This window comes from Eretmochelys imbricata, chromosome 1, assembly GCF_965152235.1.
Source record: "Eretmochelys imbricata isolate rEreImb1 chromosome 1, rEreImb1.hap1, whole genome shotgun sequence".
Classification (NCBI taxonomy): domain Eukaryota; kingdom Metazoa; phylum Chordata; order Testudines; family Cheloniidae; genus Eretmochelys; species Eretmochelys imbricata.
In genome coordinates, this window is record NC_135572.1 from 250774519 (window position 1) to 250796926 (window position 22408).

The 22408-nt window shown below is 47.0% G+C and overlaps 1 protein-coding gene across 2 annotated transcripts in view; it reads left to right on the forward strand.

Annotated features, from left to right (window-relative positions):
- Positions 1-3250: 3250 nt before the first annotated feature.
- Positions 3251-22408, forward strand: part of LOC144259301 (sodium- and chloride-dependent GABA transporter 2) — a 54193-nt gene continuing 35035 nt past the window's right edge. Inside the window, exons 1-5 of one of the 2 annotated variants that reach the window (XM_077807508.1) lie at positions 3251-3458; positions 13633-13767; positions 16337-16477; positions 17632-17716; positions 20744-20876. In XM_077807508.1, coding sequence (XP_077663634.1) covers positions 3251-3458; positions 13633-13767; positions 16337-16477; positions 17632-17716; positions 20744-20876 — 702 coding nt within the window. The remainder of the gene's footprint in view (positions 3459-13632; positions 13768-16336; positions 16478-17631; positions 17717-20743; positions 20877-22408) is intronic. The other variant, XM_077807509.1, reaches the window with a different exon arrangement.

Genomic DNA, 22408 nt, shown 5'->3' on the forward strand with positions numbered 1-22408 from the left:
GGGGAAGAGAGAGACAGAGGGAAAGAGGAAGAGAAGTAGACAGAGAGGGGAAGAAACAAACTGAGACAGAAGTAGACACAGGGTGAGAGACTCACAGACAAAAGCAAGGTGGAGGTACACATGGAGCCAGCCACTCCCCTCTCCCCCCGCCCCCAAGGAAAAAGTAAGACATTTTCATGGACAGGGGAGAGAGCCCCTTTTGCAATGGTCATGCAATCAGTCATGTGTAGGTTGTTGTCCAGCCCTGGGGGAGTGGGGGAAGGAATGTGGGTTGGGCAAAGTGTAGAATTGCACCACTGCAGAATTTTTCTTCCACACTTTAAATAGCCAGTACCTTTCACTACAGCTTTCACATTTCCCTCCAATCAGACCCTTGACAGCTCCTTCCTTAAGGTAAATGGCTCACTGTTGTCTTCTGCTTTCCTTCCCCCAACTCCTTTAGTTACCTTGTGGTTGGCTGTTTAATAATTTTCTAGTGTGTAAAGTTTTTTTTTTCCTTCTTCTGAGGAATTGCTGTCAGATGCTTGGGAGTGTTCGTTACTGCGGTGTGTGTGTGTGTGTGTGTGTACACTAGCACACTTTCTGGAGTATGCTGGGGTACAACCCTCACTCTTCTGGCTATTTTTGGGGAACACCATTTGTTGACATTGTGTTTTTCTGCTCTTTGCGAGAACTGGCGGTACAGGAGAATTAGACGGGGCTTTGCCAAGCTGCCTCAGTGGGGCACAGGGGGGATCAATGGCAGATGCTGTGTGCAGGTATGTGCTTCCATTGCTCAAAGAGTTCTCAGCAATCCTTACTTATGCACAGTACCGAAGTAGGAGCTGCAGCCATCCTCCTCCTCCTCTGCTGATACATCCTGCTGAGTTTTGCTGCCATTAGTACTCCTTGTAGGGAATGAATACGCACAAATATCCCATGAATTGCTGCAGCAAAATCATGGTACAATCTGCACCCCCTATCCAATGTTTCCCTGCAGTATTCTGGAAACACTGGCTGTGTAGGAATTTGCACTTAATTCAGTCCCAGTCTTTAGTAAAAGACTCTCTAGGGACCTTTGCAGGACAGTGAGCAAACAGGATTAAAGCAGCTGTGAGCTTTCCTACCAGCAGAAGCACTTTATTAAATAGTGTATGAGCACCAGCTCTGCAGGCTACTGCAGTCCCAGACTCTGCTAGCAGGAGTCACTGTAGGGAATAGCATAGAAGCATTGGCTTTGGGCTGCTCACAGCTATTGGTTCCTAGCCTCACCTAGCAGACATTGTAGGGCAATGGTTTAGGGGAATGGAGCTGGGGCACTGGCTGTGGTGGAATTCACAGCTCTTGCCGCTCCTTTGTTACACATAATTTCATAACTGCTATGCCTTTTCCTCCCCCCATAAACTGCACCTTTAAATCACTGAGAACTCTGCTCTCTGCAGAGAGAGGCAGTTATTTTGAGAGGCAGAGCTGCTGCAGCCTGTTGCAAAGGAAACTCTCTGTGCCCCCTTCGAAGCCGTAGTTTACTGATCATTCTTGTTCTCCTAAAGGGACCCGGTCAGCGTGGAAAAAATCCCATTTCTGTCTGAAAAACTTATCCTGTACTTACAAGTAACACTGGTAAGATCGCTTCACCTGACAGTCAAAAGAAAACACTTTTTCCTCTATTTGTTGGTTTGTTTACTTTGTGCATGTGAGGTAACTGAGTATAGTTAATTTCATGACTTCCCTGTGAGTTAATCAGTTTCTTCCTCCCTGAAAAAACCCTTATAAACTACAACAGAGGAGTAGAAAAACCCTTATAAAATATCTTCAAGACATTTTAAAAAATTGGTTAAGGCTTGTCTCCTATGTTTGTACAACTCCTGGGGCAGTGTGGCCTCGGTGCTAGATTAATGTACATAGCTAATAATATTAGTAATATGTGTACTATTTAAAGGATGCGCTTTCAAAAGGATGGAGTGTTTTGAAATGAGTCTGTTTTAAATGATGATAAAGAAGGTAGCACCCCTTTAACCCAAAATAAATCCATCAGATTGAAGGTATGTAGGTGCATTTAGTATATGGAAAGAAACATAACATTCCCTATCAGGAATTGTAAGGATTGATACAAGAGTAACTAGTGGGATGTGTCTGTCTGTGTCCCTCAGCTGCTCTAGCCTGAAAGAGAGGTAAATAACAGGGTCCCCCAAGGATCTGTACTGGGACCAGTGCTGTTCAACACATTCATAAATGATCAGGAAAAAGGGGTAAATGATGAGGTGGCAAAGTTTGCAGACACAAAATTGCTTAAGATAGTTAGGTCTAAAGCTGACTGTGAAGAGTCACAAAACTAGGTGCCTGGCAGATGAAATTCAATGTCGGTAAGTGCACATTGGAAAACATAATTCCAACTATACATACAAAATGATGAGATCTTGGAGTCATTGTGAAACAGCCGTTCAATGTGCAACTGCAGTCAGAAAAGATAACAATATTAGGAACCATTAAGAAAGGGATAGACAATAAGACAGAAAATATCACAATGTCACTATATAAATCTATGGTACACTCACACCATGAATACTGCATGCATTCTGTTTGCCCCATCTCAAAGACATATTAGAATAGGAAAAGGCACAGAGAAAGGCAACAAAAATAATTAGGGGTATGGAACAGTTTCCATATGAGGAGAGATTAAAAAGACTAGGACTGCTCATTTTTGGCGAGATAACTAAGGGGGGGGGATAAGATAAGAGGCTTATAAAATTAAGAATGGTACTGAGCAGGTGAATAATGAAGTTTTATTTAAGCCTTCACATAACACAAGAACTAGGGGTCACTTGATGAAATTAATAGGCAGCAGGTTTAAAACAAACATAAGGAAGTACGTCTCCATACAACACACAGTTAACCTGTGGAACTCATTGCCAGGGGATACTGTGAAGGCCAAAAATATAACTGGGTTCAAATAAGGACTAGATAAGTTCATGGAGGATAGGTCCATCAATGACTATTAGCCAAGATGCCCAGGGACACAACTCCATGCTCTGGGTGTCCCCAAGTCTCTGACTGCCAGAAGCTGACCTTGGATGATGGGAGATGGATCACTTGATAATTACTCTGTTCCGTTCATTATCTCTGAAGCATCTGGCATTGGCCACTGTCAGAAGACAGGATACTTGGTTAAATAGACCACTGGTTTGACCCAGTATGTTCTTATAAATTTCTGACTAGTTGAATGAATTGTAAACATAATGCTGAAAAATGGTACCAATTCTTTGAAGGTGGGATGGATTACAGAGTCCCGGGGGCAGTTAGCAATGGAGAGACGATACCTGCTCATCCAGGCATGGAAAAGCAGAAGGAAGAAGAGAATCAAACACTGGAACGAGGCCATTGGAACAACAAGCTGGAATATGTGCTATCCGTGGCTGGGGAGATTATTGGCCTGGGTAATGTCTGGAGGTTCCCCTACCTCTGTTACAAGAATGGTGGAGGTAAGTACAGCCCTAGCTCTAACCACTTACATCAGCTACCCCATCTAGCCACTGATGTCCCTCTGTTGTTCTACATTGGCCTTAAAGCTCCATGGTCACTTGCATTTTGAATTGCTCTGTGCCTATCTGCGCTTGAGAGCTTTGTTTCCAAGAGGTGGTCTGAACTTGTCTGTACCTCTGGGGTATGCACCTGTGTGCACAGCGGGCCTGATTTCTAGACAATCTATACTTGCCCAAGAAATGCATTTCCTTGGGGGAGGGAGAGGCAGCCGTATGCGCTTGGCACCATACATCTTGCAGTTTTTCAGAGTGTCCGTCTGTACCAAATTTCCCACAAGTGCTCAGTGTGTTTGTCCACTGCTAGGAAGCTTGTTTCCTAGAGGTTTCCAGAGTCCACATCTGTGCCCCAGGGACCCATTTGCTGGAATGCCTGGGGCCTGGCTGTCTATGCCCAAGAGGCCAATTTCCCAGCAGTGACCAGACTGGAGTTCTTCACATACAGGCCTGACATATCTGCATATTTCCTGGAAGTTCCCGAGGAGTTAAGGACTCCTGGTATAGTATAGGGGTTCTCTGTACCTGTGCCACAACAACTGTTTTTCTACGTGTAAAACTAGGGCCGGTGTTAGGGGGTAGCAAGCAGGGCAATTGCCCGGGGCCCCACAAAGCTAAATGGCTCAGGCTTCAGCCCTAGATGGTAGGGCTTGGGGTCCTGGGCTGCAGTCCTGTGCAGCGGGGCTTTGGCTTTCTGCCCTGGGCCCAAGCAAGTCTAATGCTGATCATGCTTGGCAGACCCCCTGAAACCTGCTTGAGAACCACTGGTGTAGTACATGTCCTGGATGCTACCCAGCATGTCTGTCTGGCCCTGCAGGGATGCCTGTCGTACTCATTATGTGTGTGGCAGGGATGGGATCCTGTAACGTGTAGATATTAAATCCTTGTAAGTGAAGCGCCTGACTACCATGAAGGTGAACATTTAATAACTAAATGCCTGTGCACCTCGAGGGCACCAGTTTTCCAGAGGTGCCAGGCACGCAGCATTACTGAGGGGATTCAGGACTAGTTTTTCTCTCATATCCTCTGACTCTCTTCGGGTATGTATCGCTAGTCAATGGGTGCTAACATTAGTGGTACACCGTCTCCAGGAGAGACATCGGGGTGAGTACAAGCGCAGAGACAGCAGTGTCTGTGAGACTGGCTTTATGGGGAAAAGAGCTGAGGTAGTATTCAGAGACTCCTCTGGCGTCTGTGAAGAACCCCAACATTGCTTCCATTCCCTGCAAAATCTTCTTGCCTGAGTGGGATGGTGTGTATGTGAGATGTGTGCACGCTCATGTACATGGGGAACGTGACTGACACAGTGTGATGTAGGTGGGAGATGGAGTGTGCATCTTTGTGTGTGTGAGAGACCTGCCTTCCAAGCACCCTGGGGCTATGCAGGTAATAATCAGTAATGGATATGTGAGCCTGTGGGGCGTATTTCCATTCATCTTTTCTATGGGGAATTCCCCAGTGCAGCAAATTCACTTTGTGGGTAGATTGTTGTTTTTAGGCTTTGCCGTTAGACTTTTTTCTTAAAGAAAAATTGAAACCGTCTCCCCTCCCCGCAAGTCCTGCTAGAGGTCAGAGATATTTCTGTGTTTTCTGTGGAGAACTTCTCCAGTGTGGAGCAGGAATTACTCTCCCTGTTTGTTAGCCAAACATGATTCCAATTTCCTTACCCCCATTCCCTGTTCCCATTTCCCCCTTTAGCAAAACATGATTCCAATTTCCCTGTTCCCATTTTCCCCACATACCAGGTGTAGGGGTCAACCTGGGATGAGATTAAAAAGGAAATGGAGGAAGTGTCAGGGGACCCAGAGGGATGGGAGGTGGCTGAGGAGCCCACCCTCCTTGGTATACGGGTAGTGGAAAAAGGTCCCTGACCATGGGGACTGAATGCCTCCCAGGGAAAGGAGGCATTTCAGTCTGCTTGTGAGAGGTTTGAAGTAAGGGCAGCATTATGGGAAGCTGCCAGTAACCTTTCAAGTTTGGTGCGGCTTCAGCAAGGGCTGCTGAAGGGTTGTAAATTAGTTAGGGGTAGTTCAAGATGATTTGGAACAGGGTTTAAAGTCAAAAGCAGAGTTAACAGACCACCTTTAGAGACTGGAGCTGGGACCTGGTCCTGGGGGAGGGGAGAGAAAGAAGGAAAAAAAAAAGTTTCAAAGTGCAACCTGCCTTTCCATGCTCTTTTGTTTTTCTGATGTTTTAATGGAGGATACTTTGGATACTTATGTGAGATGTCAAGAAGGAAGTTTTTGTTTAATGATAAAACCCAGTTATATAAATGTAACTGTATGTGCAACTCTGAGCAGTCACATTGGATGGAAGCTTGGTAATTAAATTATCCAAAGGGGTCAGGTCAAGTGGCTACTACCACCACTATGCTTCTGTCCCCAGAAGCCTTTACAGCTATTCTGAGGGGAAATGGGCCCTTTTCCCACAGAAATGGTCTATAAGGGACTGCTGCAGGCAGCAGGCGGAGAGAGAATCTGAGCAAAAGTATTTGACTATTGGGTAACGTAATCAAAATCACTTAAGGATGTAAGGGGTTTCTATTGGAACTTAACTTGGCTCCCCCTGGTTGTGTCTAGCTGTACAAGATGGGAGTGTAATCAGGTACAGTTGTATAAAAAAGAGTAATCACAGTGCAAGGGATGTTAGGCAAAAGAGAATTTTGTGCGTGTGCATGGGAAAAAGAAAAGGAAAAGGGGAGGAATGATGCGAACACTGACCCTTGGGGTGTCTCTGGAGGATCAGATTGTTGCTTTGGTGGGTGTGCATGAAAACTCTCTGGGCATGGGGGAGGCAGTTACACCTTGTGTAAAATTAATATGGCTAATGTTATGGAGGTTAAACTATATGGAAGGAATTTGCATTTTCCCAGGACGTGTGCAGTGTATATTGGAGAAGGGGTAAAAGAAATGCAGATAAAACATGGTACTTTATTAAAATCCTATTAGGGCTCCAAAAGGGGCCACAATAGGTTGTGCTTTCTTTTTCAGATCTCTGTGTGTTTTGGAGCAGGAGATGAAAGTGGAAAGTAATCAGAACTCTAGTGGAAGTAAAATGTTTCCCTTTTAAGACAGTGTCTGAGCTGCCAACAGCTTTGGATCCAGAAGCAAGCTAGTAAGCCTCTGTGTAAATGCAAATTATCTAGCTGATGGGCACAAAGGAGCTGCAAATAATGAATACATCTGGTCAGCAAACAAGCTACTACAAGACTCAGATTACGGCCCTCCAGGAAAGGGAGGTGAAAAACAAGTCAAGCCTGAAAATAAGGGGGACAGGTTAACCATAAGGGGTGGGTGTGTGTGGGGAAAATGGGAACAGGGAATGGGGGTGGGGAAATTGGAATCATGTTTGGCTAAGGGCAGGAATGGGAACAGGGACACAGGTGTAAGGCTCTGTGGTGTCAGAGCTGGGAAGGGGGACACTAAGGAAGGAAACTGGAATCATGCTTGCTGGAAGTTCACCCCAATAAACATCGAATTGTTTGCACCTTTGGACTTCAGGTATTGTTGCTCTCTGTTCATGCGAGAAGAACCAGGGAAGTAAGTGGGTGAAGGAATAAGCCCCCTAACACTAAACCACTTTCTCATGCCACTGGTATGAAGAGGATTAGCCAGTTAGCTGCTTTCACTTGGTATTTGCTTCTTTTCACCTGGTGCTTGGGAATGTTTTATTTTTGAGGGGGGATTAGAAGGGAGGATTTTTCTTGTTTTTCATTTTTAATCTGGAATGTATCTAGGTTGCAAGCTGCATGGTTTCTGCTTTCATTCACCGTACTGTTCCCTTGGGCTCCCTGCACAGCCCCTGGAAGTACTTAGGGATAATGTGAAGACTGCTCACTGCTGGAATGGGAAAAGCAGTTCACAGAGCCACCTTCCTGCCCCTGTTGTTGGTGTTTGTTAGTGAACCAGGATGTGGTAATGATTATCAAGTGCTAGAGTCCTGGAAGGAAAGGGATGGCTTTGGGTGGTGTAGAACCTTTGTGAAGCTGTCTTATCAAAGAGAACTCAATTTGCTCAGGTAGTTCAGGATAAAGAGAGATGGACTTCCCAAATTTCATAAGCGCTAGAGGTGAGCCAGACCCAGAACTATGGATCCAAACACTCACAGGCTGTGGTGGGGTTGAACACTGTATCAGAATCTGGCATTTGGGGACAAAAGCTGCGTGAAATTATTTGTGCAATATTTTTCAACAGAAAATGCTGATTCAGTTTGACCAAAACAATTTGTGAATTCAGGTTGATTTTTGTAAACTATTTCAGTCAGGCAGGGGGCGGGGAGGGGGTGGGGGACCTGGAAATGTCAAAATGGTTTGTTTCAGCATTTCCAAAACAAAATGTTTTTTGTTCTGGAAGGACCTTTTGTTTCACAGCATCCCTCAATTATATTTAAAAAATTAAACATTTAAAAGCATCAAAATCCAAATGAAACTCTTTTTTGATGGTTTGGTTCACTAAACATGTTTGAAATATTTTTCTTTTGGGTCGACCAGAAATGTATTTCTTATTTTTCAAAAAAAAATTTGGACCTGCACTTGAACTGGATATTTTGCATTTGGGACCTTTAGCTGCCTTCCCCCAAGGTTAGAAAAAGAATGAGTCATAATGTGACTTTGGGGGGGGGGGGGGGGGGGTTAGAGTGAGGAGGTGGTTGCCAAACAGCCTTTATTGGGGAAGAAGAAAGTGAAATGGGGGGTAGCTGAGAAATTATCTGTTTGAACTTCGTGAAACGGAGCAGCTTGTTACTTTTCCTTTCTTTTTGGCTCTCTCCACTTTGCAAACAAAGAATCATCTTTTGAATATTTAGAAAAAAAAGGAGTACTTGTGGCACCTTAAAGACTAACGAATTTATTTGAGCATGAGCTTTTGTGAGCCACAGCTCACTTCATCGGATGCATCCGATGAAGTGAGCTGTGGCTAACGAAAGCTCATGCTCAAATAAATTCGTTAGTCTCTAAGGTGCCACAAGTACTCCTTTTCTTTTTGCGAATACAGACTAACACGGCTGTTACTCTGAAACCTGAATATTTAGAGTTCAGTATCCAATACCCAAGTCCAACATGAAAAAAGGAATAACTGTTCCTTCTTTTTCACTCTGACTGGGCTTAGGTTATGCCTCCCCTGGAAGGGGTTAAACCCTCTCTAGGGATGTTGGCCTCTCTGATTGAGAAATACTGGGGAAGTGTGTGGGTGTGCATGGGTGTGCTTTTCTCCTCTCTCATTGTGTCTCACCCCCACGTTCACACCACCTCTGGTCTTGTGCTTGGTTGGAATCTTATTTGTGAGAACAAAGCAATCACACAATGGAACAGAAGGAGGCTAGAATTACAAAGCCAGACCTCAGAGTCCTTTATCAGGGTCAAACTCCCCCTGGCTTCACTAGATTAAAAATTCTGTGAGGGCTTCAGGATTTGACCTAGCCTGTGCCTGAGGCAGGATAAAATGAGATTCAAACTGGCAAAATTGAACTAAGACTTGAGCCTGTTTCGGAGATGCAATTAAGAGGCCTCTCTTGAAGTACAAAACGGAACCCTGTAACCAGGTTGGCTGTGTTGTAACCGCTTCCTCTGACTGTTGTCTTGTCCCTAGGGCCTCAGGCCTGAGCAGTTGTGAAATGTCCTTGCTCCACTACATTGTACCACTCTTTGGCTGTCTATGTAGCGGCAATCCTACCCCCATCCCCCACTGCTGTAACTACATCAGAGGCCCTTGTGTTTTACACTTGGTTCGTAACCAGTCTCAATCATAGTTCCTTATCATGGTTGTGACATGTATTTTCCAATCTGTGCAGGCAAGAAAAAATGGTCATGTAATGGTCTTATATGTGTGATGCCCACTACTGGTTGGGCCATAAGGAGGATAAGAGACTGCTGCCCAAACAAAGCATCCTCCTTTCCTACTAGATGCCTGGGAGCCCATGAAGGGGCCTATAGAGCTTCATGTTTAGATTCCTTGCGCCTCTTTCCTGTGAGCTTGTGGTACACGCAGCATGCTACCAGAAAGGGTCCAGTGCACTGCACTTTCACCGTAACCCCCTGCAAGGCACAAGTTACCCATGGAGGTTCCAAGAGAAAAGAATGGTGAAGGCTGTTTGGCAGGTCAAGTGTGAAAAGGCCACAGTTAATCAGTGTGGGAAAGTGCTAAGGGTGGGACTAGGCTTTGCTTGGAAATGAAACAGGGAAGTGATAGAAGGGGTGTCCCAGGTATGTGTGTGTGTCATGACCTACCCTTGCATCCTTATGCCTGAGGTGTGCAATGGAGTGGTGTCTCAAGCACAGGTGCTGCCTCACCCCCCCGGCTTGAAATGGTTTCCATCATATTGGGGTTTACAGTTTGGTTCAATGGCTCTCAGCACCCCCCATTACACACATTGTTCCAGTGCCCCGGTCTCAAAGCAAAAAGTCCTGTAATTGACTGGCATTGAAAGCTAAATTGCAACAGCCCCTATTCCTCACACAAAGACAAAACTAAGATGTGTCAGCTGGAGGTCAGGCAGAGGCAAGCCTGCCTTAGCTTTGGGTTGTATGCTCCAGGAAATAGCCACTTGGCATTCACACGTGTGCAAACTTGATCGTGAGTAATTTTATAATCCATGCGATAGAAGGGGAGTCTGAGTTAGGAGTCCAAAATGAGCAAACCTTTAGGTTTATTGGAAGCCATCTTGCTAATGGACAAACTAGAGAAGTGTTTCTCAAACTGTGGGTCAGGACATCAAAGTGGGTCGTGACCCCTTTTTAAAGGGGTTGCCAGGGCTGGCATTAGATTTTCTGGGTCCAGGGCCAAAGCCCAACTCCCACCACCCGGGGCTGAAGCCGTAGCCCGAGTCCCACCACTCAGGGCTGAGGGCTTCAGCCCTGGGTGGCAGGGCTCAGTTTACAGGCCCCCCGCCTGAGGCTGAAGCCCTTGGGCTTTGGCTTTGCATCCCACCCCCCCCCCCAGGGTGGTGGGGCTTTGGCCCCCCAGCCCGGGGCGGCAGGACTCAGGCAGGCTCAGGCTTTGATCCCCCCACTCCTGGGGTCATGCAGTAATTTTTGTTGTCATAAGGGGGTCGTGGTGCAATAAAGTTTGAGAACCCCTGAACTAGAAATAGCCAGAGATCCTGAGGAAGAGGGAGGGCCAGAGCTCAGGGTACAAGTGGATGAAGCCCAAGTAAGACAACTATTGTTGCTAGATAGGAGAGGCCTGTGTGAAATAAGTGAGGGAGGCTGCAGTACTTTTCCTACTGGACAGAGGTCCACCTCAGAAAGACACCCCCCTCCACATGGCACCAACGACACTCTCAGGAGAGGTCAAGGACTGTGAATAGGCCATGAAGACTGGTCTCTCCTCTTGTTCCTGGCAGTGGCCTCTCTGCCTCAGGGCTGAAGCTTCCTGGGGAGGCTGGTGTTGCTGTCCCTGGGTGAGCCTGTTCTGCGAGTGAGAGGACGTCTGCTTCCAGACCTGTCAAGCCAGCACCTTTTACTAACATTACATTCATGTGGATTATTTTTCAAAGTTTGTGTGGGAAGATACCAACCCAACCCAGAGAGGCCAGCTTTAGCTCAGTACTGAATTTTAAAAAACAAGAGAGCAATTCTGAAGCAACCGCATCTGAAAGGCTGAACTCCTTTCTGCTGGAGGAGATGAAAGCATCACCTATGGGCTCCCATTCAGTTAATAAAGCAGATTTACCTAGGCAGTGCTTTGCAGCAGCAGCCGCAGCGAGAGGGAGCCATTCTGTGTCATAGCCCAGTGCCTCATTCGAAGGACCAGTCAACTTCTGTACTAGCCTGGCCAGACTTCAATCGCAATGGCAGTGCCAGGACCAGTAGAAAGCAGACGCAGCAGCTTTGCTGATTCAGGGCTGAATGAAGTTCACTATAATTTGCAATTTCTCACAGTTACAGTATTGGCCTGGCCCGGGGATGGAGGAAGGAGTTTAATAACAGCAGCAATTAGTGCACAGAAACGGTGTTAAACCTTGCAAGAGCCCATTACAGTAGGAGAACCAGGCAGAGAAACAGCTCTTGAGTTTCCTTGAGCAAGTTCACTCATTTCATTCGGCACAAATTACTTCTTTAGATAAAATGGATGTCAGCAAGATCCATTCTCAAGCCCATGCTGATGCGATGTAAACTGGAGCACCTTCTGTGTGCGCCATGGGATCACTCCAGAGCCCGACTTGGATACACACTGCGGAACTGCAATGCTGCTGCAGCTCACCCAAAGATGTCTTTAGAAAACTTTTCTGGCCAAAAAATTAATTTCCCTAAAACCGTTCCCACTCCTGTGTCAGCAGGATGCCAGCTTGCTCACAGGTGGGGTATGTGGTGGTGGTGATGTGGGAATAACGGTACTGAAGTAGCAGCAGATTTGAAAAACAAGAGATGTTGTTAAGAAGCTTACTTCAACTACATGGGTAGGAGAGAGAAGGAAAGCTTCTAGCCTTGTTCCAGAACTCCACCCACACAACTCCCCCAGCAGGACACTGAGTGATGAACGGCTGAGCCAATAAAACACAAGATAGCAGTATTGCATCTTCAGAACTTTTGGTGGCTCAACTTACTGTGAGTGGGGACGATGCTGTTACCTAGCAACTCTGGGGAGATGATTAAGGCCTGGCCTACACACAGGTATACTATGTTAGGGGGGTGATTTTTGTACCAATTTGGTTATACAAATACAAGCCTAGCATGGACGCAGTTGTATCAGCACAAATGAGAGGCCCTATAGACTATTCCTATGTGAAAAGGGGAATAAACTATACAGGAATGAGCTGTATCGGTATAAGCACCTTTACACTGGCATAACTCTGACCACACTAGGCAGATGTACTGATATAACTATACCAGTGTAGTTAAAGTGGTGTAACTTTTGTGTCTAGGCAAAAAGTAACTCTCATCCCCCACACTCCTCCCCAGCGTTTTGGCCCTGCAAGTTGCACTAACCAGTGAAAAGCTGTTTAAAATAAAATAAAACCACACAAGATTAGAGCCGATTGACAAATAAAAACTAATTACATACACCAGTTGTAACTGGCTTCATTTTTCTGGTGACATTTTAATTGAAAATGTGAATCAAGTTTTGTTATTTCCCATGTTTTCAATTTTTGAAACATTTTTCAGAAAGGTTTTTGGTCAGCTCAGACACAAGACGTGTGTGTATTTTAAATCCAAATAATTGATTTCTTACTTCTCTGATGTTCCTGGGGCCTCTCGCTCCCACTGTAGGTAGTGGGAAATTTGCCATAAACTCCAGTAGTAGCAGCAGGACTGGGCGCCCAATGTGAGTGAAATACCTTTCTGAACTACTTTCCTTTCAGTTGTGCTTCTGCCTCTTACAAACTGCTAGGAAATAAGGTGAACAAAAATCCAAATTGGGTGGAATGGTGGGAGCAGGCTGAGTTTATTCAATATTTGTACATTAGCCATCCTGATTATTACCAACTCCAAGCATTCTGAGATTTCTTAAAAAGTGTAAGTGTGTGTCTGGAGTTTCTTTGTATTTGCCTTCTGGTTTTTGAGCCTTTAGGGTTCATGTTTAAGCTTTTCTCCCCACCATAGGAGCTAGAAACATTTATAAAAAGATGAATCTGAGATCCTCATGGAATTATATGACTCCAGGAGTTGAGGCTTTAAGAAACTATCATGAGACTCATGCTAAAATTTGTGAGAACATAGGCCACGTAGGCCTGTGCATACACAGGTAAAGACATTGACCCTGCCCAGGAGAGCTTACAACTGAAGCAGTAACAAGACTTGGGTAATGCGATCTGGCCTCTTCACCACAGATGCAGATTTTAATTTCCTGAGGCAACTGGCAGGTTTGTCTTTATACCACATCAGGTTTTAATGCCTCATTCACACTATCGTTGAGACTATGCAAGCAGTAATTGTGTTTGAACTGGGTTATTGCTAGCACCATTTCCTTGATAAATTGATAGGGATTTTTTTTCTTTACCGTGTCTCCCAGGCCCCTTGCATCCTGGCCCTTCCCTCTTCTGTTCTCTACAGCCCATATTGCCATCTGTGTCTCCTTTCTCACGGACCCTTCTTGGAGCATTCTCTGTCCTGGGGGAAATTTTCAGTCTATGGTCAATGGTCTAACATGTTTTCTTTCCCATGTACAATGCTTAAATCTGCCAGGTGCTTTCTTTATCCCCTACCTCATCTTCCTCTTCACCTGTGGGATCCCAGTGTTCTTCCTGGAGACAGCGCTAGGGCAGTACACCAGCCAGGGAGGGGTCACTGCCTGGCGGAAGCTCTGCCCTCTCTTTGAAGGTGAGTAGACCTCAGAGTGCACCACTTTTTTGGTGGGGGAAAGAGGGGAAAAGTAGTGCAAGGGTCAGGAACTAGAGCTGGGACATCTATCCCTCTTAAGAGACCCAGGTAAAGCTCTCCCACCGTACCCATGCTGTTCTCTGAGAAATTCTTTGAAAGTGCCTATGGTGTTACCATGAAGAATTGTGTTTACCCTCTCAGATCAGTTCATGATGTACCTCATCTGGTATTCTGCTGCCTCTCACACCATCAGTATATGATGATGCTTTAGAGGAAGGTGAGAGCCTGCCCTAAAAGTCTCCTGGACTCTCCCCTCGCTCCCCTGTTGTTCATCCAAAATGGTGCTGAAAAAAATCTCTTGCCTTTCCCATCACTCTGGTCATGTTCGCTCTCCTTGTCAAATCACATCACTGGCTCTCTTCACCTCCTGCACTGAGGTGTGAGCTCTGGCTATGGAATCTGCCCACAGGCAGAATTGTGCTCCTGGAGGGAAATTTTTATTTAAATAATTAAAACTGCTGTAACCCTTATTATTGCAAAGAAAACCTAAAATATATGAACTTACATTTAAACTGATGCCATGTCATCTTCCTGAGTTTGCAGACAGCCTGAAACAATAGTTCTGAGAGGTGTGAACTACCCCAGTCATCTTAATGTGGTGTTAACTCTCAAACCAATTATGACATCATTTTAGCATAATCATCCAATGGGGTGTTTATCCCTCAATCCAAACACTACTGATGCTTTCCTAGGTACCAGAAGTCTCAACTGTCTCCTATCCATCTGCCAAAACCCTCCAGCTCCTCCCCTAACAACTTCTACAGATCTGGTAGTTTGCTGCTCATATAAAAACTTCCAGCACATTGAAAACTAAAAATGTGAGGTCGAGCAAAATCAAAACTCAGTGTAATATTGAACTGAATGACAGGAGACACAATTCTCACTTCCATATTTAATTCAATAAAAAAACCTTCATGTTCCAACTTCCCTGAAAGGGCTGCAAGGTGTTCTGTCCAAAACACCAGGTGCTGTGGAAAGCCAGGGAGATAGCTACAGAATTAACTGAGGATTGCCAGAGTACATGAGGCCACTTGGCTAAATGGAACAGTGGTGTAAATTTCTGTTTCTTTATGTTAGTAGGTGGCTGCTCACCCTGCTGTGCAAATACAATCCACATGCTGTGCAAAGTCCAAACTCCCATCCCTTCCTGGGGCGTGGCTTTATTAACAAACAAATGCATTATATGAAAACACAAAGAGCAGCTCATATCTCCTCAGGCATGGCTGCTCCTAGAGTGCCTCCCTGAGGACTGCTCAGTCCACTCACAGATCCTCATGCCCCAGGAAACCTCCCACTCTCCATTATCTCCAGATGAAATAATGAGTTACCTGCAAAGCCTGCTTAACCCTTTCCCAGAGGAATCATCCCTTGCTAACAGGGTGCAGTATTTCAGGAAAACACCATAGAGGCTGGAACTGCAATAGCTTGGAGCGCCCTATACAGCTACAACTCTGCAGCCATTCTCCTACTGCAGGGGTTCTCAAACTGGGGGTCGGGAAACCTCAGGGGGTCGGCAGATTATTACATGCGAGGGGGGGGCGGGGTTATGAGCTGCCAGCCTCCACCCCAACGCTGCTTTGCCTCCTGCATTTATAATGATGTTGAATATATAAAAAAGTGTTTTTAATTTATAAGGGGGGGGGTCGCACTCAGAAGCTTGCTATGTGAAAGGGGTCACCAGTACAAAAGTTTGAGAATCACTTTCCTATCATGAGCTCCTTACAGAGATGCCTGCTGGCACATGTTGCTCGGAGTATCTGTAAACAACACCCTCCCTTTCCCTCCAACTCAGCAAATGCTCCTGCATCATTTCCTAAAGTGAGTCCTGAGTGGAGTAGCTCATAATAGACTGTGGTTTATTTGAACCATGAATATCCCAGCAGCTGTGTCTGAATTGGTATAAGAGACGCTGGCCTATAGAGGACCCCAATGTGTGCAGTGCTTTGCCTTTAGAGGTTGTTGACCTCCAGGAGTTATAAACATTATTCCATAGCTTTGGCTTTTCTCTGCTGGTAAAAGTTTGGTTCCAGTGATTATTAAAGCGTAATTCTGACCCTGCTGTACTCATTAGTCTCTACAGACTCTAGCCAGGATTCTCCAGCCACTTAGCAGCATGAATAAGGCAGGGGTCATGAGGAAACCCTGACACCTGTTGGCAACTGCCCTGAAAGTTGCAGCCCACAGGTGCAGTAGATCACAAACACTTTTCTTATGTGGAAGTCCGTCTCCCAAGGGAGCTTCACTGCCTGCCATGACAACGTGAGGCCATGGAAGGTAGTCTGGATATCACTGGGAAGATGGTGATGGATGGATTGGTCGCCAGGCCAATGTTCACATTGCAGCAAGGGAACCCCAAAATGGTGAGAGAACTGGAGCAGTGGGCAGTACAGACAGAGGTGGGTTTGGAGGGCTTGGAGAAGCAGGGTGCTGTGGCAGGCTCTGGCCCTGAGGCTATTCTAGCTCGTGTTCCTCTCCTTGTTTATGAACACTGAGGCCCTTCTCTCTGCAGGAATTGGTTATGCTTCCCAGGTGATCGTCGTACTCCTGAATTTCTATTACGTTATTGTCCTGGCTTGGGCCTTGTTTTACCTCTTCAGTTCGTTCACTATAGACCTTCCCTGGGGCAGCTGTGACCACGAGTGGAACACAGGTAACGCTGAATTCCTCTCTATCTTGTCGTCTCCTCCAACTCTCCATCAGTTTGCAGGGAAAAATCTGCCACAAGCAAATACCATCTAACCTGAGAAAGCAACATCCAGCTTGCTCTGGGGGAGGGGCCAAGGCTGGTGTGAGTGGGGGAGGGGCCTGGTTTATTGCCATACTACCTGACACAACATCAGTCCTCCTGATGGTAGAGGAGAAGAGGCTCAATTTCATTTGATAAGCTGGGTCTCTTCTAGAAAATGCTCTAAAATGCCAGCCACCCACAGCTCCCATTGATTTCAGTCTTTCACTATGCTTGATCAGAGCAATGAACCAGCTGGTGTGTTATGCAGGCTCCCCCCGTGCTGCTCCAACAACAGATCTCAGTTCTGGAGGAGGCTTCCCTTTCCTGGCAGCTGTGGGGACGGGAGGGAAATTGTCTATATTCAGCCCTCTGCTTCCTGGGCTCTGCTTCAATAATGGGAGCCCATTCCTACTTGGGAGGGCCCACCTCTCCCCTTGGAGGGAAAAGGGGCATTTAACCTTTATGATCATACAGTCCTTGGTTTCATCCCAGCACTGCTTTGCCAATGGGACCCCAACCCTGCCCTGGAAGGACCTCTTGTTCTGAGCAAGAGTAGGGATTTTAGAATATTTGTCTCCCTTTGAACATTATGCTGCTGGATGGAAAGGGGATCTGCAGCATTTCCAGAGGTGAAAGTGGGCCGGTATGGCATACCGGTAAGAAAGTGGCTGCCGGTACACAGCCAGTGTTAAAATGCTGCTGTGGCAGCGCTTTAAGCACCGTACCGCAGGGCCGCTGAGGGAGTAGGGCAAAAGGGGAAGCTGCCCTGGGACCTGGCGATTTAAAAGGGCCCGGGGCTCCTGGCAGCGGCTGGAGTCCCAGGCCCTTTAAATTGCTGCCAGAGCCCTGGGCGGTACGGGCTGTGCAGTGCTGAAGGGCTGGCTGGGGGAGTCTGGCTCCAGCCCTGCCCCTTTCGGGGGCCCAGAGCTGCCCCCCTGCCCGACCTTGTCCAGGAGCCCAGCTGCCCTGCATACCAGTAAGTCCTTTAAGTTACTTTTGCCCCTGAGCATTTCCCAGGGGCTCGGCTGTTCCAGTTGTATCTGTTTATGTTCTCTCTCCCTGGGCCTGTCCTGCAGAGAACTGCGTGGAATTCCAGAAGGCAAACGCCTCTCTAAACGTGACGACCGAAAACGCCACCTCCCCTGTCATCGAGTTCTGGGAGTAAGTGAAAGGCTTGTGTTTCTCTGACTCCTCGGGGAGTTACAATTCCCCAGCGATGACTCTCAGCCCCACCAGGCACTTCTGAAAACCCTGAAGTGTATAAACTAGGAACACCTCAAACAGGACAGCACTCAGGAGAAAAACATGGGCCAAATTCTGCTCTTGATTACCATTCTGTTAATTTAGAGTAACTTCACTGACGTCAGTGGAGTGCCTCTGGATTCACACAGGTGTACCTGAGAGGATACTCTGGCATCCTGTGTTATTTATGTTCTCCCTGTCTTTCCTACACTGTGACCCAAATGTTGGCCCCACACCTATGCAGTCTCACTGACTTCAGTGAGGGGTTGCACAGGGGTAAATGAGATTAGAACTGGCTCTCTGTGAACAGACCTCATCTTCACTGCTCTTTCCCCTGCCCCTGGTCCGATTCGTTCTCTGTTGATCGTTCTCATCTCACATCCTCTACCTGTTTCTGTTCTCTTCTCTCTCTCCTTCCAGTTACAACACAACTACTCTTCTCTTCCAGCTCTTTTCTCCCATATTCTCTTTCTCTTCAACCTGCTCGCTGTCATTCTTTATACGAGCGTAGCCCGATGCGATCGCAGATTTTCAGTCTCAATCTCTTCTTGACACATCGGGTCAAGTTCATCCTGGGTATAAACTCTACTGACACAGTGGAGTTAAAGTAGGATATCAGTGGAGTTGCACCAGGGGTGAACTTGGCCCTTGTTTCTGCTCTAGAGAAGCTAAACTGGCCTCGGGGTTACTCTATGGGTTATCTTTGTAATTTTATCCTGGGCTAGTATAATGTGGAAAACACTGTCAGTACAGCTGGGAATGGGGTGAGATCAGTGGATCTCCATAGGGTAGCAGCCACACCTCTCGTGTCTTGCAAGGTTGGGCCTTCTCAGTGTGTGAATTTGGGGGGGCCCCCTCAAGAAACATTAGTGCTGCAGGACTCAGTGCTGGTGACTCAGCAGGTGGGACTCTCCCTTAGCGTCAGTACTCAGCCCAGCACGTTGGGCTGGAGGATGGGGACGTTTGGATAAGATGTAAAAACAAGGGCTTGTGATCACTGAAGATTCCACAGCCCCTGGTGGGAGGAGGGGAATTGCTAGGTACGGTGTCTCGGCTTCATTTCAGTCGGAGTAAACTCCCTTCGGCAACCCTAAATCCCCCTTGCAGATGTAAACGGCTGCAGTGTTCCTCCCTGCCTGTCCCAAACTGTTGTGCAGAGCTGCTGTGCACTGGTGAGCAACAACCTTTGGCAGCTCCCGTTGAGCACAGGGACATGATTCTGACCTCTCTGATCCGCACTGGAACGCGGGGAGTTCCTTCTGGGATGGAAGGTGCTGTGTCGATGTGTTGTTAATAAGCAAACAGAGTTTGCTTCTCTCCTCTCTCGTGCTGCCTTTCACTAACTCTCCTTGTTTATCCCCCCTCTTCTCTCTCCTGTGGCTTCTCTTGGATTATCACATGTACAGCGTGAGCTGCAGGGCTGGCATTTCTTGGCCTGCTCTGCCCATGGCTGGCAGCTGAGAGACTGAGATTAAAATCAATGCTTTGAACGGTTCTGTAGTATTGGGACAACAGCACATGGGAGTGGAAATTTCCATTGTTCCAGCTCCTTGGTCTCAGTCTCTGATACAGGGGAGAAGCAGGCTCTGCTCTCACTCGCTGGGAAATGGAGGGTAGGGCCAGGGGAAGAGGGTAGACGTTTGCTTGAAAGATGCAAATCTGCACTGTATTGTGTGCCCTTCTGGGGCTCCCTTGAGCTGCACTTGATGCCCCCTTGGTCTTTAGTCCCATGCTCTGTTACTGTTTTGCTCTTGTACCCTGCCAGGGTCCCTTCATGCTGTATGTCCTTGTGCCGTTCACTGCTGCATGCACACACGAGGCCTCCATTTAGCTGGCACTAGGAAAATAAGTGAGATGGGGAAATGCCAGAAAGGGAAGGGGGATTTCCCTTGGGCTCTGTGAGATCCTGCCTTTGTGCGGGACTGTTGATGGGGAGAGCAGGTATTTTCTTGGTCCCTGGCTGATGGGGCTGTGGAGCAGGAAAGGGTGCAAGTGCATTGCCCATCTTGGATTGTTGGCGTTCCAGGAGGTGCATCTTTTAGTTGTTGGATGATGCAGCAGGAGAGGGCACATGTGCATCACCTGCCTCTAACTGCTGGGGCTCTAGGGTGTTGCTTGGCCAACCTTTGTGGGTGGGGACTGCAGAAAAGATGAGGGATTCATCTTCTGATCTCTGGGTGTGGGGACAATATCGTGGGAGAGGCCTGCAACTTCCATTCTCCAGCAGCTGGGAAAGAGTAGCTGAGGCTGCAGCAATGGAAGCTGCTGTGTAGTTAGTGTCCTCGGTGATCTGCATTATTCTCTTGCTTTGTCACGCTGTCTTCTACAGTCCTGGGCGTGGCATGTGCTGCCTTGCAGATTTGGCTCCTAAAGGGGAATACCTTTATACTGTGTGATCCCAACCCTTTGTCATCCCACCTAACGGGGTTGGAAGGAATTAGCTGAGGGTGGTCCACATGTAGAATCCCTTGTGATCTATGTCAGAACACCAGCTGGTTTAAAGCACTTCTGAGAGGTAGGGAAATCTTATTATTTGTCATGCAGTATGCAGCAGCTGTGATCAGAGGCCATGTTGTGTTAGGTGCTGTACACTCATGTAGTAAGAGAGTTCCTGACCCAAAGACCCTGCAGTCTAAATAGACAAGACAAAGGGAGGGAGAGGGAATGGAGGTGAAGTGTCCTGCCCAAGCAGGTCAGTGACACAGCTGGGAATGGAGCCCAGGTCTCCTGCCCCCTAGGCTGGGATCCTGCCCACCAGACCTTTCATTTTGGAGAGGGAAACAGTTGAGGAATGTCCTTTGTGCTTTCCTGAGGTGCACAGTTCAGGGTTAGGGCTTGTTCTCCCGAAACGGCAAGGCATCATAGGGGCCTTCAAGGATGACTGGCTGGTCACTGAGGATCTAACAGCTGAACTTAGCAAGACTCAGTGTCTGTTTGCCTTCCCAGGAGGAGAGTGTTGAAGATTTCCACTGGCATAGAGCACTTGGGGAGCCTGCGCTGGGAGCTGTCTCTCTGCCTCCTGCTCGCCTGGGTCATCTGCTACTTCTGCATCTGGAAAGGAGTCAAGTCCACAGGCAAGGTGAGTGCCTGGCTCAGGTCTGGCCTCCGCCTTCATTGCAGTCCAAGGTGCTGCAGCTCCTGAGCTGAAACCCAGCTCTCCCAGACCCAATGAGAACTGGCAACTCCCTCTAGAGCTGGGCAAGGCCAACAGGGTTCAGCTGCCAAAGAGGTTTTTGAACTGGACTCTGTAGGGGATGGGAGCTGATGGGTTTCTATGAATTTGAACCTCCAAGAAGAACACCTGTCTTTGGACCCCTCCTCCAAAGAGGACTCACTTACCACCCCCAGCTACCTCATCATTCCAGAAAACCCTGGGACCCATTCTTATCATACATGTCTGCAGAGGAGGCCCAGTGCTCTCCCCCTGCATTCCCACTCCTTCAGGCCAGGTCCTCAAGTAGCTGCCACTTCTCTCTATCGGGGTCTTCAGGAGAGGCTACTTGGCATGGGCTGGTGCTTCTCCCACATCCTTAAAGGATCTTTTTTATTTGGGGGCGTGTGTGATGTGCCAGCCACCTGTCCCCCACTTATACAGAAAGAATAGGGAGAACATTCCTTCTCCAGCTGGCAGCTGGGGTTCAGACTAGCCTCCAAATCCTTCACGTGACAGCTAAGGAAACCCTGAAGGGTCAAAGGGCCCTCTCTGCCCCAGGGCCAAAGGAATTTTCTATCTCCTGCTCTTAGTCCCAAAGATATCTGTATCCTAGCATGAGTTATAGAACTGAGGGGCTGCCAGTGAATTTACTCCTGGGTAACACAGCCCCAGCCTACTCCTTTCCATTCCTGCTTGCTCGCCCACTTCCTGACTGAATTATTTGTGAGTTATTTGCCCATCTGAGATATCACTAATCCAAGAATGTCCAAGGTGTTTGACTTTTTGCATGAAATTTTGATTTAAAAAAATCTAGAAGGATATAAAATTAACATGCAGTGTAGTTGTAGCCATATCAGTCCCAGGATATTAGAAAGACCAGGTGAGTGAGGTAATATCTTTTATTGGACCAACTTCTGCTAGTGAGAGAGACAAGCTTTCAAGCCATACAGAGTTCTCCTCCTCCTCGTCCTCCACCTCCGCACTCGGTCTGGCACTAAAGCTTGTCTCTCAACAACAGAGGTTGGTCCAATAAAAAATATTGCCTCACCCATCTTGTTTATCTAAAATTAACATGGCACGCATTCAGTGGGTTAAAAGCTGGCTAGCTGATGAGCCTCAAAATGTAATTGTAAATAGGAAATCATCGTTGAGTGGGTGTGTTTCTAGTGGAGTTCTGCAGGAGTCAGTTCTTAGCCATGTGCTATTTAAGGTATATCGCAATGAACTGGAAGAAAACATAAAATCACGACTGATAAAGTTTGCAGGTGACACACAAATTGGGGGCATGGTAAATGAAGAGGACGCGTCACAGATACAGAGTCATCTGGATTGCTTGGTAAACTAGGCACAGGCAAACAATGTGATTTAATACATCTAAATTTAAATGTATACAATGGAACATGGACTGGAGGCCATATTTCCAGGCTGGGAACTCTATCCTACTCTGGGAAGCAGAG